Source organism: Podarcis raffonei, chromosome 2 (assembly GCF_027172205.1).
Source record: "Podarcis raffonei isolate rPodRaf1 chromosome 2, rPodRaf1.pri, whole genome shotgun sequence".
NCBI classification, from domain to species: domain Eukaryota; kingdom Metazoa; phylum Chordata; class Lepidosauria; order Squamata; family Lacertidae; genus Podarcis; species Podarcis raffonei.
In genome coordinates this window covers 62,532,017-62,559,348 of record NC_070603.1, presented here as the reverse complement: position 1 = coordinate 62,559,348, position 27,332 = coordinate 62,532,017, and the positions used below count along the sequence as shown (strand labels likewise).

Here is a 27,332-nt window from a genome sequence, read left to right as displayed (position 1 = left end):
TTTTAAGACAGTTAAGCTTGGACTCAAGGTATTTCAGTAGCACATAAGAGAATGGAGAACATTTTACTGTTGTGCCTTTTGTATGACGGTAATGTCTTCCAGTACTTATTTTGTCTCTGGAAATCTTTGCCCCAAGAAGCCTAGATTTTTCTTTAGCATTTACTGAATCCTCTGCCCTTAGATCAGCTGAACTTTAAAAGATAAAAATATAGCAAACTAGACAGTAGAAAAATGGTGATTTAAGTTTCTTTATTAATCAGAGCAAGCTTACATTTGTTTATAACTTAACCAATATATTTATATGCATACCGCATCTTTAGATTTTTTAATAACAGTCAGGACTTTTTAAAGAAAGTCACAGTCTTGTTTACCAACACTTAAGGGGTTTGCATCTGAAACTTTTATGGAGGCAATACTGGCATTTAGAAAACTATAGTGAAGAGAAGGCAGCAAGGTGCCAAGAAATTAGTCTAGCACCATATTTACTGCCACAGATTAAGTGGAACCAAGCACTGAAGATCCAAGATACCTTTCCCCATTCATGGCTAATTGCACAAGACTCCAGGCATCTGTAACATCCACATCTCAGTGGATTTTAACACCAGCATTTTAAAATTTAAGCAAGTTTGCAGTGTAAATATCCTATGAAAAAACACTTTTTCATTCTATAGCATTACCTTGCTTAAAATCATCTACCTTTTACTCAACACACTAATACAGATAGATCTGAAATTGCTTGAATGCAGTTTTATCTTTTACATAAAATAAAAAGCCAAATAGGTAGTCTAACATCCCATTAACGTTGAAGTCATCCTCTTTGAAAGGGAACCTTTTCCTTTAAAAGTCTTATCAAGGTACCAATGCAGTTTTAGGATTCAGCTTCTTCCCCACTATAAATTCATCTGTGTTGGCAATAAAAGATTTCCTACAGCTGAATGTTGTCTTCAAACAAACAAAAATAATCATCTTCAAGTCAGATAGAATAAGAACCTCAAATTATTTGGAAACTTCAACTTACTCCATAATATGCAAATTCATGCTTTAATCTGAAATTGTTGATGGGGCAACCCTCTCGTGTGGAATATTTCTTAATATGGGTTCACAATTACACACCAGGCTCAAAGTCTTTAAGTAGTACATTTAAAACAATTGATAAAAATGATGTAGCGCTTTGCAAATTTCACTGATATAAAAAAAGCCAAAAGATGCATACAGGCATATTCTGAAGAGGTCCTACAAATGCCAAAAATATATTATTTAGCTTCAAATTAAGGATTGCCTTATGACTTTCATCAGAAAACTTCCCTCACAGTCTGGAGAAAGAGGAACACACCAGAAATAAAGAATAACTTAAGATTGTTCACATGACACACAGCATTAAATAAAGTATGTTACAATTAGCACAAACTGAGGTGTTGAATGGGGCACTGCAAGTCTACCATGTGAGGGGGGAAAGACAGAAGAGGCAGCTATGGAAGCAATTTCTTTTTATCAGCTGCCTAAACAACTAGAAGGAGTTAATTAAGCCTGTGAACCTTGTAGCCTCCAATGAGAACAGCAACACTATTGTGGAAAAACAAACAAACCAGGTGCCAGGAAGCATACCTGAAAAGCATATATGGAAATTTGAATGTGAAAATCATACCTTAAAGAAGCAAAACCTCTGTGACTTTGAGAACCTCTTATCCACACATAAAAATCTGGAGTGTTTCTGTTCAGTGCACATACAGTAGTTTTGCCCACAAGCTTATTTACTTTCTTCCCAACCCCCTAGTCTTCCAATACAACAGCACAGAATTACATTTTATCTTTAGAGGCAGAGTGTGTATTCCACAAAAAAGGGATTACAATTGCTAGATTCAAAATGCAACACATTTTTTAAAAATTTATTCAGCTGGAATTGGAACCCCCTACATTAACAATATAGTTTGATACATGAAGAGCAGATTGAGTCTCAAAATGGTACATATACCCAGGAAGCTTTCACATGCTCCTTCCTTAGCCGCAAAATACTGACATCTGCTTTTGGTGCAAATCTTTAGATTGGCTTGCCTTTGCTTCATCTCTGCGCATGAATGTACATACAATGGCAATAATGAGAATGTTAGCAACACTGTACTATCCACAGTGTTTGGACCCCAGAAAGTAGTTCTACCTTTGAGATTAAAAACACACATCACAAACAGATTTAATGAACTGAGCATATGCATTCTATAGCAGCTAAGCTGCATTCTGAACAAACTGCATAGCAGCAGCAGAAGCTAGAACAGGAGGAATTAGTTTTAAAACCATCGGAGGGGGGGATTGTTTAAAAAAGAACAAAAAACAAAATAAAAAAAACCAAACACCATGAAAATAAATTCTATACTGAAAAGAATTCCAAGGGCTAAATCCAGTCTCAGTCTTAGTAACCTAAACCAGAACTTACTCTCAAATTCAAGTTGATTATGAATACTGTTTTCACTGGGCAGTACCCATGACCAATATATGTATTTCATGGCCTCATTGTGCCCTTCCTCCAATAAGAAGGAAAGTTATTTAAGCACTTGATAATAGTTTCTTGAAATGGATTTGAGCTCTCTCTCTCCTATCTGACTGAAGTAAAAGTTTTAACATAACTGACCAGCATACTTTGACATGATCAAACTAAGGGAACTGTGATGTATAAGTATGTTCATTTTGGTAAAAGAAAAAAGAAAAATAAGAAAAAATAAACATATAAAAATTGTATACCAAGCAATTTTCTAAGGTTTGCTGTTCATTTCCATTGATAGATTAATACATTAAGTTGAGCCAAGGTTTTGAGACTGGCAATTCTATCATTCTATTCAAAAACAAAATTTTTCAAAACAAAAAAATGTTAGTTATTGTAACATTCCAGAAATTCTTAGCTGGGTTGTGTTAAATGCATTCTTTTTCTACAGGAATACTCTATTTAAAAACACAATTGCGAATATTTTACTGCTAACACTCATTTACACTGGAGAGCATTTGACAGGAACCTGTGGATGGTGAAGTCTGAGGTTGGTTTTTTTTTTATTTGAGTTTCAGCAAAAGGTATCCAAGGTCCTCTCCCAAAACCATGTTGGGGAAAATTAATCAGATCAAGTTTTTAGGATATTTCAATCTCTTCTTGGTTTTCTGTTTCTGGGGGATCTACTCACAGTTTCTTCCTCCTGTAAAGGTAAAAGAACACAACTCTTACATAAATATGAAGTTACTTCCTGTATTCAATTTCCTCTTAGCTTTAGAAAGCAACAAGAAAGTATCTTTGAAGTTATTCACTGGGATTTGAACAAAACATGTGGAAGAACGTCCGGAAGATACGAACTGTTCAACAGTGGAAAAGCCCATCTCAAAAGGTACTAGATTCTTGGCTTGAGGTTTTTTAAAACAGGTTAGATGGTCATCTATTATTATTTATTGAATTTGTCAGTTCCTTTTATCTTGCCCAGGACATTCCAACAGACATACAGACAATACTTTCACATAAATACATTAGAACCAAGAAGAAAAAGAAAAACATTTAAAGCTTATGTTCTTCAATTGAAATGTAATGCCTTCCCCCGAAAAAAAATAGTGAGCAGCTGTGATTGGTTGGCATAATGTCTATGATAGTGGATTATCCAACAGAAAGCAGCCATAGAAGAAAGTTGTCTGATCACCTTAAATTAGTGGTTCTCCATCTTTCTTTCTTTTTGATGCTGTAGTGCTGGATTTCCTGTACTAGTGAGAAAGTTGCACTAGATAAAGGATGCAGAATCTGTGGCCCTCTAGATATTGATGGACTACAGCTCCTATGACCATTGGGGCTGATGGCAGTGGCGGAGCTTCATGCTTCGGCACCGGGGGGCAGAGAGCAAGTGGGGGCGGGGCTGGCACGCCCAAGGGGTATGATGCGCATCCTGGGGGCGGGTCACGCTGCCTGCAGGGGCGTGGCACCCAGCGCAGGCGGGAGGGCAGCCGCAATGGCACCCCAATGGTATCACGCTGCCAGGGGCGGTGCGCCCCCCCCACTCCTCTTCCTCCGCCAGCGGCTGATGGGTGTTGAGTCCAACAACATCTAGAGGGCCATGAATTCTTCAACCCTGGACTAGGATCCACTTATTTAAACTACAATACTCATATCAACAGAACTGTGTTTATCCCGTTCGCACAAGTTTTTCAAAATTTATTTGAAGGTTACACTGGCTTTTCAGAATTCACAAAACTGATTCCACAGGTTATGAAGTGAAATGATCCCATCAACTGAGGTTGCAATTCATATTTAGGAAGCACTGCATTGCTGGCTGCTCTTATAAACAGGTTACCACCTCCAGGCTTGCTCTAGTGCAACTTTGCAATTTAAAAAACCCCTTACCTCTGTAATAGGTTTGCTATCTTCTTCATCTTCGTCTTCTTCCTCCTCCTCCTCTTCTTCCTCCTCCTCTTGACTAGCACTTCCTGCATCACCATCACCTCTCTGCTTTTCTTCTGAAGTGTGTAAAAAGGTTTTATTACTATTATTTACAGGATACTTGTGTTTTTTGCTGCCTACTCTCCAATTCAACATTAAGCTTCAAATTTTAAAATCTGTAACTTTATAAGGATAAAGCTTTAGTGATTTTGGGACTAGTGAATATCATCAACTTTGCTTACCTGGCTTTTCTTCATGTATTTCTTCTGCTTCTGCTTCTCCCTTGTCTTTTTCCTCCACTTTCTCTTCCTCATTTACATCTGGCTGAGGAGCATCAGTTTTTTTGTACTCTGCAGCACTTGGCTGTTTCTGAAACAGTTGTAGGAATTCCACAAGTAAGTTTCTCAGAGACTATTCACTTCCAATTCCAATCCTACTCAACATACTTTTGAAACCAGTTGTTTCCAAAGCACACACCTTTCCAGAGCAGCAGAAGAGGACAACAAGAAACACAGGCAAAGCCACAGTAAGGATGTAGACTACCCAAAGCCAGGGACGCTCTTCAGCAGCTGCCATCATCTGACCCACAACACCGGGCTGGAAGACAAATCAAAATCTATGAAGTTCTCTGTACTTAGCAGTGGTTATGAGGCAATATAGCTGCCCAAGAGATCTAACAATCACCCAACCATGGAATTTTGTACCCCCTCCAAGCCAAAAAGTCCAGGAAAACCCATAAACGAAGCTATGTGATCTGTCCAATCACACCTCCCCATTCTTCAGCCACAGGTAAACAAATAAGAAAAAAATGCTCTCCATTCAAATGTCTGAATCTGCAGTGTGCATAGCAAGGTTTGGGTACTAATTCCTCATGTTACGATATGAATTTTCGCATAGGGAACATTTGTAAAGTGGGATCTGTGTGTTTATTAACTCAAAAAAGACATACAAATCTGTTAATGACCAAAGAACAGAAAGAGGTTCGGAGTACATTGTCAGCAGTATGCTGATGACACTCAGCTCTATTTCTCCTTTATATCTACAGGTGAGGCAGTGGAAGTACTGGACCGGTGTCTTGCCTTGATAATGGCCCAGATGAGAGCCAACAAACTGAAACTCAATCTAGGTAAGACTGAGGCAGTGTTAGTAGGTTGTTCCCTAGACCGGATGGGTGGGAGATCACCTGTTCTTGATGGCGTTACACTTCCTCTGAAGGAGCAGGTTTATAGTTTGGAGGTACTCCTGGATCCTTTGATGTAACTTGAGGCTCAAGTGGCCTCAGTGGTGCAGACTGCTTTCCATCAGCTTTGGCTTGGGGGTCCAGCTAAACTGGACAGGGATAGCCCAACTACTGTTGTCTATGCTCTGGTAATCTCAGTGTTAGATTACTGCAATGCATTATACGTAGGGCTGCCTCTGAAAACCGTTTGGAAACTTCTACTAGTGCAGAATTCAGCAGCCAGGTTGCTCACCGAAGTAAGACGGTGTGAGCATATTACACCGATCCTGGTCCGACTGCACTGGCTACCCATTAGCTTCTGGGCTCAATTCAACGTGCTTGTTTTGACCTCTAAAGCCTTAAAGCGGCTCACGACCATAATACATCAATGACCACCTCTTTCCATACTCAGACCCTGAGATCATATTCTGAGGCCCTTCTTCATGTGCCTCCTCCACAAGAGGTCTGGAGGGTGGCAACACGAGAACGGGCTCCGCCTCTGTGGAATGCTCTCCCCAGGGAGGTTCACCTAGCACCTTCATTATACACCTTTAGACGCCAGGCAAAAACGTTTCCCTTTAACCAAGCCTTTGGTTGGTTGACATCCTATGCCCTTTTAAAATGTGTTGGAGGGGTTATTGGGTTGTCCTTGTTTTTATTTTGATTATGTATTTTGTGGTTTTATATTCCAATTTTATCCTGAAACCTGTGGGTATAGAGCAGTATACAAATTTAATTAAATAATAACATTTGGATTCTAGTCTGTTATCCTGGCTGTTGTCAGAAACAAAGCTTTTATTTCTCACCTCAGCAGCGCCATCAGCTGCCTTCTTCAGACCCCATCCATCATTACCCCAGTCATCTGCCACTGCCCGATCTGTACAGATGATGAAATTATCAAATAATATGTCAGAGGTCATAGACCATAACTCAAGCCCAAGAGCAGCAAAGGGGGTCATCTTGAAAGGTTCCAAGTCTTCAAAGAAATCTGGGTTTGGAATCTTTCTTGGCTTCCAGATGCCCTGATGAAGAAACAGAACAATTATAACACAAGAATTCATTTTAATGACCCTTCAGAGATTCCTGAACAGATTAGAATACTTCATTTTATTCTTGGCTTATATTCACAATCTTGTTGAACATCTATATATACAATGTACTGTTATTTCCCTTTGTTTCTTGCTTTGCTATTTTCCCCACTTCTGTCTGTCCACAGAGCAATGGCAGAGCGCATGCTGTGTCTGGAGAAAATCCCAGGTTCAGCTTTTCACATCTCCAGGAAGCAGAGTTGTGAAAGACCACTGCCTAGATCCTGTAGATAGAAACTCTCTTGTATGGAGATAGATACAGGTCTAAATTCAAATGAGGACTCTGTGTATGTATGTGTCTTTTGTTGTTTTTTAACCCACTTAGCTTCCTTTCCTGGAAAATTCAGGCACACACCAGTAAAACATTGTTGGAAGTATTTTAATTCTATCCTGCTCTTAGACTACGACATGTAACGGCTGTATTTGCACATAATGATACCCCAAGCTTGTTTAGCCAAAATGATTTTCAATTGCTCTTTGCCTTATGCCCCTGTATCTTGGCAAGTTTTTTGTGTGGCATAGCCAAACAATCCATGGGTAAGTGAGGCTCTTTGGTTTGGACAAAACACCAAACCATAGTTTTAAAATGCTATATTTTATTAGCCGATAAACCACTGCACACTGTGGTTTGTTGATGTGCTAGATTCAGAAATTAACTCTGGCTAAACAAACCATGACTCTGTGTTATGTGTTAACCAGATCATAGTTTAGTCTTAAATAGCTGAAAAAAGTAGCAGAATACAAAGAATGTACCCTGAAATATGAATATGAAATATAATTTGTAATACTAGATAATTTACCTGGTAGTTAGGGTTATCGATCATGGGTGCTTTCCATTTGCCTTTATAGTTGGGATTGTCAATTGTGGGACGTTGCCAAGCACCACAACCAGGGGCAGATTCACATTTGGGATTTGCAATCTGAGGTGCCTCCCACTCTCCATCCATATCTTCATCCCTGAAAAAGGTAACACTGTTTTAGGACTCCATTTACTTTTTAACAAGAAATTTAAAAGGTCTCTGACCTATGGTAGAAATTTTGATCTAGAAATAACTATCAGTGTTGAAAATCAAAATGATTACACCAATTATGCTAGAATTCCTTACCTTAGCATAATCAAATAAATTCAAAATTTAAGCAAATTCATTTTACAATCAACTTGTGTCAACAATTCAGAAAATGCGTAATTTAGCTTATTTCCACTATTTAAAGACCACCTTTTGCCAATCTACACTGTTTAATAAAATGAAAACACAGAAGTGAAAACCTATGTTCATTAAAAAGCACAACATAAGCATATTAAACTGGAACAGCAACAAACACCTCTGATCCAGAGCAAGCTAATCAAATCCACTGTAAAGCTTGGGTGAACAGAAATCTTTTCCCATGACAATGGGAACACGTCAATTAGACAGCCAACTGTGCCTCCAGGGAATGAGTCCTAAAGGCAGGGAACAACCCTCAAGAAGGCTCAACCATTGAGGGAATGGAAAGTAAAGCCTCCTACGCTGAACTCAATGCCCAAGCAGGCTGGTATGCAAAGAGGTGCTCCATCAGATTTCACCAACTCAGCATTCTGCACTAGCTGCAATTTCCAGAAAGCGTTCATCAAGGATAGCCCTAGAAACAGCACATTAGAGTAGTTGAGATAGGTGGCTGCCAGAACATGCAAGACTGTGGCGAGGCTATCCCAAACCACGAATGACTGTAGCCAACAATCTACTCCTTGCCACTAAAGCTACTTGGGCCTCCAATTAGAGAGACGACTCAAGTAGCATTCCCAGGCTATGAACCTACTCTTTCAAGAAGGAGTCAGACTCAATCCAGAACAGGCCATTAATTTCCCAGATCTGGGAGCTACTGCAGAAATAAGTTACAGCAAGAACTTGACTGGGACTACAACACTTTCAGAGTTACTCTGACTAGATCTACCTGCAGGTTAGCATCTCCCACCACCAATGTATCAAATGAGCAACCTAGAGTAATTTTTGCCTTTACATGCAGCCAGTAAATTCAGGCAGAAGGCTGTATTCAGCCAACACTCACTACCTCTCGTATAACATCCACCAGTAAGGACATGTAAACTCCTACCCCCAAGTTACCACTCAACAACAGGCAAGTCATGTGTCTCACTCTGCCTCACTGGCTGCATCAGGTAACCAAATGCCCAATTCCAACACCACTGCCACCTCTAAACATATATATATTCCACCCATCCGGTCTAGCAAACCATCCACTAACAATGCCTCTAAGCTGGTGAGATACAAGTAATGTTACAAAGCTTATAGGTTTTCCTCAACTACTAAATTCCTCTTATATCTGAGTTTTCTCTCACCCTAGCTAATATAAAATTTGGGAATACATGAAATTTCACAACTTGCTTGCACCTTTCTTTGTGTGAGGAACACAATGCTGATCACACTATCTGTAAATCCATTCACAGTTATCTTTCTTTCTTGATTAATCTTATCAACAGCTGCTTAGAGCAATCTCTTCATCAGGCAAAGTCTTAAAGCTGTTATGCAACCTCCAGCTTTGATGGAACAATAGACTTTGATTGCATCAACTTGTGCATTTGAAAGAAAGTCTTTTAAGAAACAAATCCAAGAACTTCTGGCTTCGGCCAGTCAGGGCAAGAAGTCACAAGTCAACTATAATTAAATATTAATTCAGATCCATACTCCTGAACTCCTCATTCTGTTTTCTTTGTGCTGCTCATCTAAAAGAGTTCCAACTGTAACCATGACTAGATGGGCTTGAACTAACAACACATCATGTCCTCCAGGAGTGATCATATATAACATGAGACACAGAATATGAGATACAAAATGACAAACATCAACCTGCTCGTTTGCTGACTATCTGGACTATCTGGGCCAGTAGGTATGGTCTTTCAAGTGCCATATTTCAATGATCAAGTTCACTATGACCATTACCCCATTTCATTTCAGTCAAAGAATGGGTACAGACCAAGGGTTCATGCAATCCAGCCTTCCCCTGTAGTTCAGAAGAGCTGCTGGGCAGCAGTTTGGGGAACGCTGGACTAAGCAGCAGCTTTCCAGAAAGGCCATAGCAGCACATTAAGGCAATAGCTCTCACCTGCTTTTGAAAGTGGCAAACAAGCCAAGTGTCTGCCTTAGACCAGTAACAGAATTGTGTTTTTCAATCAGTGAAAAAAATGAGCCTGAACACACAGAATACATTGAAGTATATCAGGCTATGTTCCACACATACAACTAGATGCCAAGTAGACATATTAAACACAAAACAGAACAGAAGTTTAAGTACCACACATCTGGAAATATTAGTTGTGGTTACTGAAATGCTCACAAAAAAAACCCTATTTTAAGGATCACCAGCAGAGTTACTATTTTAGTTTGAAGACATTGCAAAGTGGAACCAGTGTTAACTTACCAATCTTCTGGTTTCTCTGCATCAGGATCAGCAACATATTCTGGTTCATCATCTAGCCAACCTTCTGGCTTCACAGCATCCTCATCTGGAATCTTAGCAGGAGCATCCTCATCCCTAAAAGATGGAAGAAACCATTAACACTTTCAGGGACCATGTTGCTCCAGGCCTGTAGATGTTGGGACCTTCTAGGTCATTTCTGGGTGCAACTCAATGAGTGAATCACCTTACTGTCCCCAACAATTTAAAAGAAGGGTATCTTTGATCCTGCCCATCTCTTGTGGTCAGCTGGAGAGACCCACCTGCATGACCACAGCTGGTAACAAGATAAGGGACATAAAGACTTCTTTAGACAAGCTTTGGTTTGCCTTCTGTTTAGTCTTTCATTTGCAAGTTATACCTTTTACAATTGTAATAATTGTGATGTTACTTTATCATTATTTTTTTTAGGGTATCATAAGCTATTTGGAGCACTCTGACAGAGCATGAGAAGTATGGTTAACAAAATAAGACCTTGCTACTAGAGAACACCAGTTGTCCTCCATTTTGTCCCCACTCTCAACTTGTTCCTCAGGTCTCCAGTTGTCTGTAGCTAGCAAGCCAGGAGAGGGTGTGCCTGAAGAACCAGCCACCGCCATCTACTGACAGGGAAAAGAGATCATACTGGGTCTCCTGGCCTGAGGCTAAGGAGCTCTTTAAAAAGGTAAAGGTAAAGGACCCCTGACCGTTAAGTCCAATCACAAACGACTCTGGGGTTGCGGTGCTCATCTCGCTTTACTGGCCGCTGGAGCTGGCGTTTGTCCGCAGACTCCCCCCCCCCCCCGATCATGTGGCCAGCATGACTAAGCCGCTTCTGGCGAAAGCAGTTTGACGTGCTTTCGAACTGCTAGGTTGGCAGGAGCTGGGATCGAGCAATGGGAGCTCACCCTGTCGCAGGGATTCAAACCGCCGACCTTCTGATCGGCAAGCCCTAGGCTCAGTGGTTTAGACCACAGCGCCTCTAGCGTCCCAAGAAGCTTAGATAACATAAAATGCAAAGCAAAATGCAACCAGGACATGCTTTAATTAATTAATTGACTGTTCAGAGCCATGAGTTTTGGTGTGTCTTTCCAACTTGCATCCAACACCCACATTCAGGGTCAACTACAATTCACAGTCACCCTCCTTCCTCTTTTGTTCATCAGGAGAAAGAAAAACCTATTAGTTGCCACCCGCCACCTTTCCCTCCTCAGAAAAGTAGGCAAAAATCAAGGAGGTTCCAAAAAACCTGTGACTAAAGTTTTCACCTCTTCACAAAAAAAAAAAAAAAAAAAAAGGTGACTGATCCACTGGGACCAAGCCAGGCCAAACAAGCTCATGAACAAGTTAACAGGCTGGCAGTTGGACTTACTGCTATGTTTTTGTTACTATCACTCTCACTTTGCTAAGGATTGGGAAGCAACACAGAAGAATTGGCCTTGCAAAAGTGCTGAAAACTCCCTTCCAAGTTATGTCATCAGCAAGCGAAAGCATAGCAGTGTTACATGAGAGGTAAAATGTGGTGCCATAAACCTGGTTCTTCCAGTCTCTAGCAACTGCTTCCAATCATCCCCCTCTCAGGTGCTAAGTTGGGCTACATGCTGGCATCCCCTGAGCCAGAAAAGCAGGGGGATCAGCAGCAGCTAGCTCAAGGCCTTTCAAACAGCACAGACTGCAGAAAAGACACATTCAGCTGATTTGTGACTGAATCTGCAGAACAATAGTCAGACCAACTCCCCTCAGCCCATTTCTAACCTTCCTGAGGTTCAACCACAATCAAGTCTCTGCCCAGTGCTCACGCAGATATATGGGAATGTAATTAAGGATTACCTAGAAAACCAGAGAATACGCTAGAAAAACTACACTCCAGTTACTTCCCTTTATGCTTCTTTTCATGCCACTCTCAGAAAAAGCTGTAGTAGCAAGCCTCTCCCAAGGTTCCTTAAATTTCAACAGCTACTCACCAATCATCTGGTTTAACAGCATCTGGGTCTGGAATCTTAGCTCTCTCATCCCAATCCTCTGGCTTCTGGTCATTTGGGTCCTCTATCTCTCGTGGCGGATTCACGGCAGGGGTCATATCAGAAAGAAGATTCCCACTGTTTACAACAGTTTGATCAACCAGGATTTCAAAACTGTTGTCTGGGTTCAGAACTAGGATGACCAAGGAAAATAAAGTTAACTTGAATACTTTTGAAAAGAACCTATAAAAATATAGGTTCAAGAAGGTCCATTTCCCTGCTTTATAGTCCACTCTTCTCCTGCAGGAAGTTGTTCTATCATTAAAGGTTTCTTACACAGGAAATAAAAAACTCTTCACTTCCTGCTTTACAATACATTCCATTGTTGCAAACAGCCTCTCCCACATTCCATAAAAGCCGTCTGCACTAGACTTTCACGTAGAAATCCATTATGTGGTTACTTTACCCAGTGTATAAAGATGAGTCTTCTTATCAGTAAAGTAATTCTTCAAATCAGCATCAGGACGCTTTGCATGCTTCTCCTCATACATGCCCGTTTTGGGGCTCTTGTGCCGGAAGATGAAGTGCAATTTATAGTCTTCTCCACATTTGTCGGGGCCAAACATAATGGTATAGGGAGTCTTGTCATGGAATTGATCCTTAAAAATATAAATATGGCCCAAGCTTCAAACACACAGCATAAGTTAACTTTCAGGACAAGCTCCTAAGCTACATCTTATGAACACTTTGATTCTACAAATCTAGAAATCAATAACCTCTGTATAAGCAGACTTACATCAACCAAAATTGTAAAAGTCAAAAAAAATAAGGCTTTCCTTGTTAGGAGTATTAATAATGCAATTCAGGAACCTGAAGTTTCAAAAACTGCTGTTAACACTGCACCGACCAACTTATAAGTCATGGGTGCTTAGTCAAAAAGCGAAATTCATGCTACCGATTCAAGGGCATTTTTCATGGTATTAGCATATGGTATTAGCATATGAGATGTATGAAATGTGCCATCTAGAGTAATCCAAAAGGCAAGGAATTAATAATTTTTCAGCAAACACATACTTGGTGGATCACAAACACATACTTGGTAGACCATTACTGTCAGGTTCTCTGTTTGTGTACACACCAGGAGACACTGAGGGTGGGAAGGTGGAGATGCATTTACTCTATGCAAAGAAAGGTGTGCACACCTTAACTACAGACAAATTAGGAATGACTTAAGGATTCCAAACAGTCTGAAGCTGGTTGGAGAAACAATGCATCAAATAGTAGTATTTTATAACAAAGTACAGGATATGTATTTTGGATAAAAATCATAACTCAGCACTGGAAATGCAGTAAGTGCACAGTAAACATAGTTGTGGATACAGCCCAACACACATTAGGAGCTAAAACTCAGAATGCAACAGCTGTATGAATGAAACTGGAAAACAGTCCGCACATCACTTACCAGGTTCAGCTCACGAGTTTTCGAAAGCAGCTTTACATAAGCACCACCACACTCAATTCCATTCTGGAAGTTGACTTCATACCTAAGTTTGGAATATAAAATAATACTCTCATTTTCAAAAGAAAACCCACCTCATTTTTTCCTGAAGACAATGACTCATTTCAAACAACAACCACATCCTCCTTTCACAACTGAGACGGCATTTTCCTCGTCTCACCTCATATGCTTCAATTCTTTCTTTGGTGCGACTCAATTCAGAAATGGAACCCCACTTTTAAGCTGTGTTTTTCAATTCTGGCTTGCAACAAATCATAATTTTACCAATTCATGTATCACAGCACATACTGGTTTGCCCAAAGCACCAAATGAAAGACAGATCTAGAGTGGAAATCCGAAGCAAGTCCCCATCTGCCAAACCATGGTTTGAACATTACAAGTGAAGCAAGCTTATATTCCAGATTGTGACAAAGGCAAGACATTTTGACTTTGGTTGTGAAAAAAAGCCCATGGCAGTTTCTATCCATTGTACAGAATCATCGGATTTTGCTGTGAACTGGCAGAACCTGCTTCCACAGAGCTCAGTCCTTATAGGCCTATATACAATACAGTGAGTGCGTGCATTTCCACTGAACTTAACTGCTCAGTGTACACACCCATTCACTGCTAGATAGAAAATAAAAAGGATCACTTACTGTACAATGAGGGGTTTGGTGTCGAAGACAAAGGGTTTGGTGAGTTTGGCAGAGATTGCATGATGCTTAGCTCGAGAAACCAGCACAAGTCCTTTATCCCCTGGTAGTTTAGTATCCTTCATTTCCTGCACTTCCCATTTGCCTATTAAGAAACAGGACCACACATCAGGAAGCCCATTGCTGTTTTAATACTCCATTCATAAGAAACCACACACACACACCATGTCATTTCTACTCACCATATTTACATAAGCAGCCAAAATTTCATTGCACAAAATATCTACCATTTTTAGAACCCATGCGCACAATTCAGCTACCACTGACTGCAATAAACTACAGCTCTAGTTTATGAGAAAATACAACCTTCCACAACACACAAGGAACTTTGCTCAGGAGAGCCACTCATCCACAACACTGCCTAACTGCAACCTAACAATAAACAAGAGTCTATACACATGAAAATGAAATTGTTAGAATCAGGTATGTGCCAAGTGTTATAAATGCCAGCTTTATGCCATGTGTTTTTCACATGAGTGCTGCTGAATAGTTCACAGAAATGTTTAAATGCTCTCCCAGGACTCTGGCCCAGATCTCACTGATGCAGTCAATCTGTATCAGATCTGTACAGTTTTGCAAGTGGGGGCTCATTTGACTTGAGTGTTCTTCCATACAAAAAACCTATTTCTTCCACAGAAAAAAACATTTTAGGAATAAGGCTAGATGGTTTCTATGTGGAAAATATTTTTATTTTATTTTTTTATCAGGATGCATGCAATCACATTCCAGATGTAGGTTTATCAACTCTGTGAGAACTAGGCCACTAGTGCCACAGCAAGACAAAGGTTTAATTGAGATTTAGTCACATTTGAATCTTAGAATTGTAGAGATGGAAGGGACCACAATGATCATCTAGTCGAACCCCCTGCACTGCAGGAATTTTTCTCCCAACGTGGGACTCGAACCCACAACCCTGAGATTAAGATCTATTACCCACCCTTCACCATAAGGTCCCATGGCATATGATAACAATATAAACAATTGTTATAAAAACAAATAAAAGTTCTAAACAAAAATACCATCCAGTACTGGGAGGAGGCTGGGCCAGTTAAAGTAGTTGTGCTTCACTACTAACCCCAGTCATTGCATACAGTAAATACCAAGCAAAGCATTATACTCACCATCGTATTTGGCTATTTCATCATCTATATCATCCTTCTTAGCTTTAGATAGAACCCACCTAAAATTTAAAAACAGTTGTTTTTTTGTTTTTTATTTAAAGCATTTCCCCCCCACTCTTCAGCCAAAAAAGTTCCCAGAGTGGCTAACAAGCGATCATTAACAAGCAAGCCAGTCCCTGCCCTCAGGTTTAAAATCTAAAAAACATAGCAAAAAAGGAGAAGGGGGGAAAGAAGGGTAAAGGAGGACAAGCAAACTGAGGCACCAGATATGAGAGCGTTGCATAGCTTAAATGTGTTTAAACACCTTTTTATCTTCTGTAATTACATAATTTAGTGAATTAGTATGTCTTGCAACAAATTCAATAAATATACATATTACCACATGTCCATCATTTGAAATATTTAAGTCTAAGAACTTGCAACTGAATGGCTCACTGCTAACAAACTGCTGGCTCTGTGATTGGTGCACTATAACTATGATATACTTCGGCAGAGATATAAGGCAGGGCCTTCTGTTTCAACACCTAGGCTTTGAAATGCCATGCCCTAAGACACACATCTTCAACCTTTTCAGACCCAGGACCTGCTTTTAATCCCCACATGCATCTGAAGACCCGCTTCTTAATCTTTTACCATGTATTTGCATGGTAGTGCACTGTGATTATTGGTTGCTGCCAAGTACATGTGTACATTTTGCTTTGACTTTGTTTAGAATTGCTTTTTTGTTATGTGAGCCCCACTGAATTACTCATACTGAGGCAAAAGGGATATAAATGCTTTTAATGCACACAACAGAAACATCTCTCTGTAAATCTACTAACACCTCTTGGGCTTAAACTTACCCTTCTAAAGTTCCTTTATCGAAGTTCTCGGCAAAATAAACGTCTCCTGTTGGGACTGGGGCCTTATAGGTAACCTGATTGAGAAAGATGTCCGATATACCTTGATAAGTGATATCTTGAACAATATTATAAACCAATTCATATCATTTGTGATCAAGTAGAATTGACAAATATGCTTTTGGGTACACAATGCACTTGTTCTGACAGCACAAGTATTTCCGTTAGTGCAATAAAACTTCCCCTCCCTCTCCAAATTGGCTCTTCAGAGCTGGGGTAACCTCCTGAACAGATTTGGGGTTGGGGAAAAGGAGAGGCAGGAGAAGTTCTGTGGCATGGGCAAAAGTCCTTGTGCTAATGGAACATATTGGATACTGCCCATAGTTTGTATGTTAATATCCCAAACTATTCCACTGAATATCCCAAACTATTCCACTGAATTACTGAAACAGCTCTTCACTGGAAAAAAACACTACAAATAATGGTTTAGAAATCTGAACTCATTGCTTTACATTACTTCTTATTGAAGATTCCAACCTTAGGGTGTAGTGTAGCACTACACTAGCAATTCATAGGATAGTAGTGAATGAAATATTAGAACTACCACAAGGGGGTGTCCCTCTCCCCTTGCACCATCCTCAAATCTGCTCTGGAGTTTTGGTGGAATTTAGGGGGCATGTGGGAGGATAAATCCTTGTGCTGATGAAATGTTCTCTTCAGCACTATGATGAACGCAACCCATGGCTCAATTTTCATGTTCCTTCTGCCTTAAAGATCTAGGAGCCCAGAAGGCAAACATGAGAGAGAGCTAGGCATACAGTCATACCTCGTGTTGTGTTAGGTTCATGTTGCATCTTTTCAGTTTGCAAACGCGGCAAACCCGGGTTTCGCCACGCGCGCACATGCAGAAGCGTTTTGTGCACTTTGTGCATGTGCAGAAGCGCCGCTCTAGTTACAGACTATTCAGGGTGCGAATGGCACCCCAGAACGGATCATGTCCGCAACTAGAGGTACCACTGTACAGCACAAAGCTATGTTGCATTGCTATAATGTTTTGGTATAGTTCTATGATGGCGACATAAACTGCTAATATAGTTGTATTACTGTTTCCAAGCATAGCTAATTCCAATGTACATGATGCTACTTTCCCACTGATATCATCTGTATCACATTCACATGTCGACAAAGCCTGCTCTGTCCAATTTCCACATTAATCTGCACAGAACCAGATTTAAACAGATGTTTTTGAATGTGTTCTCACTAAATAAGCATTTCTAAGCATATATGCATTTTTCCATGCAGTCTGGTTTGTTTTTAGGCCCAACAACTACATCACACAAGGAAAACTATCTTCTGAACCACACAGTCATCCAGAAGACATTGAATGGATCAGTTCAAACTAGAACTCAGAAGAATAAGTTCCCCAAGCATCCCTATTTACTAACACCACAGCAGTCAATGTAGCGCCTGCCAGATACAGCAGACTACAACTCCCATCATTCCTTACCTTTGGCTATTTTGGCTGGGGCTGTTGGGAGATGCAGTCCAAAACATATGGCTAGCACCACATGGGCTTTCCTTACACTACACCCATGCAAACAGCACAAAGCTTTAAACAACAGGAGAAGCCTCTCTGGACAGTGCAGCAACTTAAGTTGGGATGCAGGAATTTTCCACATCTTTTCAAGAAGCAAGTTCTAGCAGCCAAAGGAAAGCAACAACTTGGAAGAGTGCACCCCACTCAGATAATGGGCCGGTTAAAATTAGAATTATAGCTAGAAAGCTGCAGACCTGGTCCAATCATCAGAATGAAGGAACTTGCTAATAATTTCCATCTGGAGATCTACACTTGAATTAAGTATTCAAACAAACCTTAGGGAGTTGGGGTGGAGTGCTCACTTCATGCTTCAACTCTTCTACCTCTTCAACGCCATCATCAAGGTCATCTTCAATATCTATTACGTCGTCGTCATCATGATCGTGATCGTGAGTTTCATGTGCCAGGATAGCAGAGGCTCCAGCTAACAGCAATGCTGCACACAGCAACCACTTCTGCTTCATGGTCTATGCATAAGGGTAAAAAATGAGCATGAAATATCACTACGCCTACCAGCAAAGGAAAGGGCTAATCAACATAAATCAACATATATGCACACTATTAGGCATATGCTACCAAAATGGTTCTCTGTTCATCACTAGGTCCCAGCCAATACATGCACAAAAATGCTATTTAATGGTGTAGACCTGTGGTTTTCAACCTTTATGAGTCCCCAGTTCTCTTAAGCGATTACTCCCCTGTGGGATACCTGGTAAAATCCTGTGTTGTTTTGTAATTTAGCCGTTCTGCCTATCATTTTTTTAAGGCTTAAAAATTGAACAGTGGAGCTTTGAAAAGACTTTTTTTAAAAAATTAGTCATTCATTGCCCTGCTAAATGTTTTTTGTGAGGTGGCACCCAGTAAAATAAAACTAAAACAGGATTATTAAACAGCCCCAACTGGCAGCAATTTAGGGCATGAAAATGAAAAGGCACTCTGCACATACTCTGAGACATCAGGTGTCCCAAGGGTGGACCACAAATATCAGGAAGGAGAGGCTACTGTATCCAAACATCACACACACACCCCGCCCAAGTAAGGGGCTGTTGCCATGGGACAGCACACAGAACCCCCACCCAAGAGGAAACAGGAAGCAGTCCCCATAGCAACCACCCCCTTCCTTATTTGGCTTTGAAGATCACTCAGGAACTCCGCCTTGCCATGTTCTAACTCCTGACTGGCCTCTTCACTAGCTCAAGCTTCTCACCACGGCTCCCATGCTGAAAACACACGCTTCCAGTATGAAATGGTTACTTCTGGAGTGTAATATTGACATAGACAAGCAAAGGAGGAGGAAAAAGGTAAAGTATCAGTGCTGGTTCCATGGAGACGCAACTTCCTGGTTCCTTTTAATACTACTACAGGAGCTCCTCCTCATCCCTTCACTTCAAATAATGAAGAGATTTATCACAACCAAACAAGTAAAACTTGTAGAGAGGCTTGCAAAAGCTAATGCAGCATGAATGAGTCAGAACTAGCAGCAAGAACGCCATACTAGAAACAAGCATATCAATTTCTCTAAGTTTCATAACTGAAACTTTTTTTAAAAAAAAGCTTTTGATGGCTGTTCCAGTCTTATGAGCAAATCTGCATTTTATACAAAGTTCTGTCTTGTCTCCTTTTCATGTTTTGTTTTCATGCTATTATTGTCATATTGTCATTGATATTCTGGGAGCAGAGACAGAGGGAGACACTGGTAAGATGGTCTTACCTCTGGGCCAATGAAAATCTCTGCCTACTGCTACATAAACATTTCTTTCCAACCTTCAGGGGTGACTAGTTTCTTTTTTTGTCCAAAGGCACTATTCAATGATGGCCAACCTCAGTGGACCACCGCAAGCCAGGTACACATGGCCAAACTGAAAGCAGACACCCACCTACACACTCCCATATATACAATACACATTGCCGCACTAGCAACATCAATAGCTGAAAGGAATTGCCCCAGCACTTGTTTCCATCATGCTCCCTTGCTCTACTGAGAGTACCAACAGCAGTTATGGTGAAAAGCACAGATAGCAGAGCAGTGGTGAGTCTCTCTTCCTCCAGCTTCCCTGTGGTGGCACAGAACAGCCTGCTACCATTGAGAGCAGTTTGGAGTGCTCAGAAAAAAGGAAGGAGTATACCAGAGTACTAGTGAAACACTGGAATAGATCAGAGTGCCTCTTCCTGTTCCCAGAGGGTTCCCGATTGTTCGTCATGGTGGCAGATTGTTCTACACCACCATAGCTGAAGCTACCACTGAACATACCACCACCAGTCTATTTCGGCATAGGCTGATGTCTTTTGAAAATGGCTTGGTGAGCCAAATCAGGCCAACTAATTCACGACCCCTGCATTACAAGAACTATGAAAAGTAGCCTTTTACTAAATAAAACCACTAAGCAAGACAAATGTTTACAGCATACGTCTGCATGTATCACCTAGAAGGGCTTTTTGGAATATAAAAAGGATTGCACATTGTCAGTGTGGTGCAAAGAGCGCTGGATTCATTCTGGGAGATGAGTATTCAAATCCCCCCTCAGCCATGAAATTCAGTGGGTGACCTCGAACAGGCACAGCCTTTCAGTCCAACTTCTACCTCATGGGGTTCTGTGAGCATAAAATAAGTTGGGGGAAGAACCATGAGCACTACTTTGACCTCCTTGGAGGAAAGATGGGATATAAACTAATTCTTCAGTCATATCTCTAGGATTCTAGAAAAGAGGGCCATTTAAAAGCATGACAAATATCATACATAGGAGAGAATGGGACATTAGTACACCTCTCCCCCCCAAAACCAGAGCTTTGAAGTTCACCCCTACATGGTTATTTCTGAAAAAACAAGGAAGCTAGTACAGTGGACGCTCGGGTTGCGAACGTGATCCGTGCGGGATGCACGTTCGCAACCCGCAGCATTCGCAACCCACATCTGCGCGTGCGCGGGTTGCAATTCGGCACTTCTGCGCAAAGCGCAATTTAGCGCTTCTGCACATGCGTGACCGCTGAAACCCGGAAGTAACCTGTTCCGGTACTTCCAGGTTTTGGCGGTCCGCAACCTGAAAAGACGCAACCTGAAGTGGCTCTAACCCGAGGTATGACTGTATTTGGTGCACATTTATTCGACCACCATATATTAGAAGATTTTAAAATGAAACATTTTTGCACTCAGCCCCAATTTGGAAGTGATGGGTAAGACACGGGGGTTGGCATCTTTCCCATTAGCCAGCAACAAACAGCTCCTTCCAACTCCACATTCTGGAGGGAACAGCCTGGATGTTGATCATTTCACCAAGTGCCAGGGAACAGAAGAGACTGCCATGCACTCTCATGTATCTTATATCATACATTTGTTAAGATTTCTAGTGTTCTAAACTGTTTCCAGAGCCTATTATTAAATTAAATTTGTATACTACCCTATACCCACAGGTCTCAGCTGAAAAGGGGGTGGGATTCCAGTACTTCCTAAGGGGTCCAAAATCAAGCGCAAAGGAAGCTACAGACATATGCTTGCAGACCGGTTCACTGCAATGACAACATTTTTGTTTCTATAATAAATACAAAGATGCTTGGGACACAGTCTTATCCCAAAATGTTTAGCCTACTCCCACATTAGTGAGAATTCTGCTACAGAGAAAGCTGTAATACACAAAATCCAAGACCTTAGTACTATGGAAGTCTGGGTCTTTCTTAGGTCTTGCAGTCAAAACTTGGACATGACCCCAACATTCTAGCACAGAGCAAGCCAAATTGTAGAGGTGATATAATCCTAGGGATGTGCAACTTTTGTTGCCTCTTCACTCAGACTATGTCTTATATGGAGGGGGGAAAACATCCAGAAATGGATAGCTGAGATGCACATTTGCTTCCAGAATACAAGTACTTAGCTCAAGTACATCTACAGGACAGTGATGCTTAGTCAACACCTCAGCTGAAACTGAATACAGGAAAACCTGGAGATTTCTGTCTTTTAAATGTATTCTGCTACACTCCCTTCATATTCTGATTTGTGGATATTACTACCAAGTGTTTGTTTTCCTATCTACGACAGTCCTGCTGATTAATTTGGCTTTCCAGCAAATTCTGCTTTGTAAACAGATTGTTTCTACTGTGATGAGCATTTGTCGCCTGCAGAAGAAAAGCAAATTAGTCAGCTCAAGTGGTAACCAACACTTCTGTCCTTCTGCCATTAGAAAAATAGCCTTATAAGCAAAAAGAACCAAGGCCTACACAGCAAGCAGGTTAATTTGCTTTTAGCATTTAATTTAGGGTACTAACTACAAAGTGGATCGGGGTATGTGTAGCTCCTACAGAACTAGAGGTAACTGACAAGTTTTAATTTGAGTGATAGAACCTTTCTCTTTGGAATCAATATGCCTCTGAATATCCAACGCTGAGGATAAATAGGAAAGGGGTAGTCTTCATGTTCTGATTCTAAGTATGCCATAGGCACATGGCTGGCTGTTGCAAGGGGGGGGGGAATAAACCAATTCTTATGAGACCTTTTAGAGGATCGATTTTCCAAGAAGAATTCTTGACTTTTTAAAATCTCCTTATAACTTGGCAAACACTGGAAGTTTTTAAAATACACACATGAATATTTAACATCCAAGTTGCCCCTTTTCTATATATCTTCTATAACTTGTCTTGAAGTAATTAAAGCAAATACTATTATGTTGTGCACACCAAGCACTAATTGTTAAAGGTTATTAAGAGTACATGGGAAAGTGTTTGCAGATTGTTTTATCTGTTCTTTTGAGAAAAGCTGCATGTTTGCAAATACATTACAAATGAGATTTGTAACAAGTTATGAGCTACCATGTAGTGCCTTTTCAGGTTTAGCTGAAACAGTTCACAGCTACTGAAGAGAGTACAGTTGTTGGTATCTGAATGTGTGTATTACCGCTCACAGAAATAGAATGTGAAGTTAGTAACACACTGGGAGGTTCTGTGCTGAGAACAGTGTGATAAAATAGAGCAGCATAAAGTACTTTGGCATAATATGAAACCAGGAGGCAGAAGAAAACAGCTGGACAAATTTATCTTCTTCAAATCTAAATTTTTCTATTCTAAATGCAAGCTGACATACAAAATCACATTCGCCCCCCCAATATACAGTTTAATACAGTATTTCATGGGGGGGGGGTAGTTTTTTAGTCTTTATTTCTGAACCAGGTTTTCCAACATACAATGGTCAAAATGCATGGTTTCTACTCAACTATTTTATGCTGTGAACCTCCCCGAGATTTATGGATGGAGAGTGGTATACAAATTTAATAAATAAAATATCAAGGGGCTATTGTCTCGTCTGCCCTAGTCCTAGTGAAAAAAATGAGAACACTTCTGACATTATTATTATTAAACCCATATAAATTCTCTCATGTAACTCTCACCTTTATTTAAATTTGGTGCAGCAGTAGTGAGTCGTAAAATTGTTTTACAGGCCAGATTTTACCCAGTACAGTGGTACCTCAGGTTACATACGCTTCAGGTTACATACTCCGCTAACCCAGAAATAGTACCTCAGGTTAAGAACTTTGCTTCAGGATGAGAACAGAAATCGAGCTCTGGCGGTGCAGGGGCAGCAGGAGGCCCCATTAGCTAAAGTGGTGCTTCAGGTCAAGAATGGACCTCCGGAATGAATTAAGTACTTAGGTACCACTGTACTAATAATGCCTAACCCCTTACCCAGGGTTACAGAGGATATTAGGTTCCACATTAAGTGTATTTCTTAGATCAAACTAGGCTGACTAGCAGGGAGAGATTTCATTCAAGTTTGCACTCCACTGAACTAGCAAGTCATCAATATTTTAAATCCATGGTTCACTAACTGTGACCCGAGCCTCCATAAATAACAATAAACAGTTGTTAAGGGAGGTACAGTTCAGCTGTATTTGTGGCCAGCATTCGAAATTCACCATTCGCCAGGTACATTTTGCACCTGTCTATTGGCCACTTGTGACTAAGTTGCCTCAGGATCTCCACGATCTGGAGGTGCATACCTGGGGATCGTTGGATCAGGACTCTTTTTACACACTAGCAATGCATCCTGTACAATTCTATCCATTGTATTTTATCTTCACATTCAGAATAAATTTCAGGAACCAAAAAGTCATATTGAAAAATGATTTCTGTCTGGCACAAAAATGGCAACTACGCATTGCATTTTGGCGACTGTAAACCTGGTTTAGGAAGCCATTTGGCACAGAGCTTATATATCTGAGTTTCTTTTAAAAACGGGGGGAGAGATACACATAATCTATTTTAAGATGGGGCTTCATGCTTGAGGTGCCACAGAGGGCCTCCAAAATGCAAATTCCAAGCTACTGTTCTTCCTTCCAGCTTTGGAGCCTGCAGCACCAGTCTTGAAGGAGAGCGGCAGCCCTTAGAACTACATCACAGAAGATTAGAAGGGTGCCAATAGCAGCTGCCCCTTGATGTCTCCTAATAGCGAGGGCAAGAAGGGAAAATTAGTTTGAGTGTGAACAGTGGGGCAGCAATGTAGGAAGGCAATGGAGTCAGACTCACGCACTGTATGTCCCTTTACATACAAATCAGCTTTTAGTTATTTTAGGACACCACACCCACCAGTTAACTTAACTCCATACCAAATAAAGGCAGTGAATCATGTTTAAGGCAACACCTAAAACTCTCTTAACATATATAGGAAATTTCTGTCATTTTCAGTTCAACATAACTGCAACATAAGTAATTGTTGCTACTTGTGCCAATATAATACCCCAATACTTCCCCCCTTAGTATTGTATGAACTGCAATAAGTTACTACACTAAAGCAACCTGATAACTTTCATGTGCATGTTATCCATTTGAAGTTCAAGGCCTCTATAGTTTAGAGCATTCCTTACCCTCCCTTTGCAGTTCACCTTTGTCCTCTTTCTGCTTTCACATGGCACATTGCAAAATTATCACTTCCTTCTTCACACCAGACAGGACTTTTGCCCTTATCTTCTTTGACTACCCAATTCCAGTAAAAAAAAAAAATCACATTCACACAACTGTTGCCAGTAATCTATATTAAGTACAAGACGGTTTTTAGACTTAATTTTAACTTCAATTATTTTATGTTGCACATTTCCCTGCCCACACAATTATTTCCAGAATATGTGTCCTGGGAGCCCTGGTACTCTGCATAAGTAGTTCAGCACTAAAATAGCTTAAATTCTAGTTTTGAGAATGTCCACTAGAAAATATGCAGCAACAAAATGTGCAAAACCGTTCCCAAGTCATCAATCCATTCAAACGTCACCATACATGACTTATACTCCATTTTATTAAACTGGCCTGTGCCAAATCCACTCCCATGCCCCATGTTCTTTCCTCATGTGAAAAAGCGCCACAAAATAAGTCACAAAGTCACGCATACTCTTTAAACCCAACAGGGGGCAGGGAGGGTTCCTGCGGTGAGGCCTCTCCCACAACCGCCACATTTCTCCCTTCTTCCTTTTCTGATATTCAAGAATACGCGACGTGAGAAACTGTGGGCTCCTTCGACGCCCCGTGTCCCCAGCCCAGTCGGAGGAGGCGCCCCCCCAAAAAACTCCAAAGCATGACCGCGCAGACCTACCAAGTGATTAGTCATACCGCGCATGTGCTACTCGCGAGCAGGTCTCACGGCGTTGCCACAGCATGACCTAACGGGGAAGGCCCGACTTCCCCACTCGCGGTGCGTCTGCGACAACTCTCCTTCCTCTGCACCCCCCCAAAAAAGATAGAAAACCCCAGCAGGCCAGGCCTGGCTGCTCCTGGCGGGCCCTTGCCCCCCCCCAAAAAGACTCAACCGCCCAGACCTTGCGGACCCCCCGCATCAATACCCACCCCACAACCTGACCAGACACTTTAGGCCTTACTGGCCCCCTCCCCCGTCACTCTCATCTCCCCTCTTTTAAGCCCCACGGCCTACTCCCCCCCCTACATGCAATGGTACAACCCACCCCTCACCGCCCTCCCTGAGGTCAACGTGCCCCCCTCCAGAGTCCCGGCATTCTCTCCGCGGGCGAGTGAGGGGCTGCCCACCAAAAGGCTTTTTCTATTCCACCCTGTCGGATTCGAGGGATGGTTTCATTTTTTGAGGGGGGGGAACAGACTGGAACGCTCACCTCTCGGCGCACCCCACCCGCCGAAGCACTCGGTTGTAGTAGCCCCAGCGGCTCCTGTCACGTGCCCCTCAGGAGAGTGAGTGAGAGAGAGAAAGAGAGTCGGCGCCGCCAGTCGCCCACCCACTCCGCCGCCTCTCTTCCCAGCCCGAGCTCCGCCTCCGACGCTCGGGTGCTTCCCTACCCCATTGATTCCGGCGGGTACTAACTTCCCGCCCTTGGATTCACGCCTGGATCCGATTGGCCGGGAGGGCATGTCACTTACCGAGGCTCTCGCCTTCAGCCACGTCCCTACGGCGCTGCCCTTCGTGGAGCGTCCCCATTGGCTCCCCCGTCTCGGCACGAAGACCCCGCGGATTGGGCGGCAGAGGCGGGGAAGGCGGGTATTTAGCGTAAATCGGATCCCGATTCATTCTTTAAAGAGACAGCGGGCTTGCTTAGAGGGAAGCGCTTTTAGCGTTCGGGGCGGAATGTAGTCTCGCGCGTAGTCCCGAGAGGTCCGAAACGAGGCGTAGTTTGGGGCGCCTTTTTAAAACGGGCACCGAGCGTTTCCGTAGGCAGTGACAGGGAGGTGTTCTTTGAATGAAGTGGAAAGACTGTGAGGGAGGGAGGCAGCAGTAGTGGTCTGTATTTCTACACCTGTTCAGCCTGCAGCATGTAAGGCAGGCATAGGCAAACTCCGGCCCTCCAGATAATTTGGGACTACAATTCCCATCATCCCTGACCACTGGTCCTGTTAGCTAGGAATGATGGGAATTGTAGTCGCAAAACCTGGAGGGCCGAAGTTTGCCTATGCCTTGATGTAAGGCCTCGCTCATGCGCTATAGGACGGAACCGGCATTACTACAAGTGCCACAAAATACCCGCATTTGTAAGAACTCTGACCTTTGGCAGCGCCTGCACTTTAGAACTCCCTGCCTATTGAGCTCAAGCAGGCACCTTCCCTGCACTATTTTTTGGTGCCTGCTAAAACATTCTTGTTTAGACAAGCCTACCCAGATGCATAAAAAGTTGAGGTAATTTTAATTGCATTAGTATTAAAGGAGATGTGTCAATTTTTTCTTGATTTTACTGTTTTATCTTTTGAGAACTGTTTTGAGGGTTCCCACACACACAATCAAGCAGAGTATAAATCTTACATAAATAAATCCGTATGATGGTGTACGAAAAGCACACATACAAAATTATTGTGTACCTTTGGGGCAGTTTTATCCACCACCTGTCTTTTAATTATTTGTTTTTTATATTTTATTTTCATAAATGAACAAGCATCTAACAGTATTAATGCATAGGTTTCATGGATTACTAAGAATGATGCTTCTGGTGAACTGGACTCTAGCCCAAGAAACCTTACTCCATAATAAACTGGTTAATCTTT

General features: G+C 41.6%; 1 protein-coding gene across 2 annotated transcripts; it reads right to left on the bottom strand.

Moving 5' to 3' along the window:
* Positions 1 to 232: 232 nt before the first annotated feature.
* Positions 233 to 26,116, bottom strand: CANX (calnexin). 2 transcript variants are annotated; one of them, XM_053376977.1, is made up of 15 exons: positions 25,958 to 26,116; positions 18,137 to 18,328; positions 16,268 to 16,341; positions 15,426 to 15,484; positions 14,248 to 14,389; positions 13,556 to 13,637; positions 12,560 to 12,752; positions 12,097 to 12,286; positions 10,118 to 10,231; positions 7,504 to 7,660; positions 6,422 to 6,637; positions 4,874 to 4,993; positions 4,639 to 4,765; positions 4,361 to 4,473; positions 233 to 3,176 (listed from the first exon to the last, which is right to left on the bottom strand). In XM_053376977.1, the coding sequence occupies exons 2-15, from the start codon at positions 18,323 to 18,325 to the stop codon at positions 3,123 to 3,125; spliced, it is 1,830 nt and encodes a 609-aa protein (XP_053232952.1). In that variant the 5' UTR covers positions 18,326 to 18,328; positions 25,958 to 26,116; the 3' UTR covers positions 233 to 3,122. The 2 variants fall into 2 exon arrangements, with proteins under 2 accessions (XP_053232952.1, XP_053232951.1); XM_053376976.1 differs by lacking the exon at positions 25,958 to 26,116 and adding an exon at positions 25,426 to 25,449.
* Between the last annotated feature and the right edge of the window lie 1,216 nt (positions 26,117 to 27,332).

Excerpts from the sequence above, each read along its gene's own strand:
- CANX (XM_053376976.1), bottom strand. The coding sequence starts at position 25,449 with ATGCGCGGTATGACTAATCACTTG. Across the intron at positions 14,390-15,425 it reads TGAAATAGCCAAATACGATG|GCAAATGGGAAGTGCAGGAA; the intron begins GTGAGTATAATG and ends GTTTCTTAATAG. Across the intron at positions 12,287-12,559 it reads GACTCATCTTTATACACTGG|TTCTGAACCCAGACAACAGT; the intron begins GTAAAGTAACCA and ends TGGTCATCCTAG.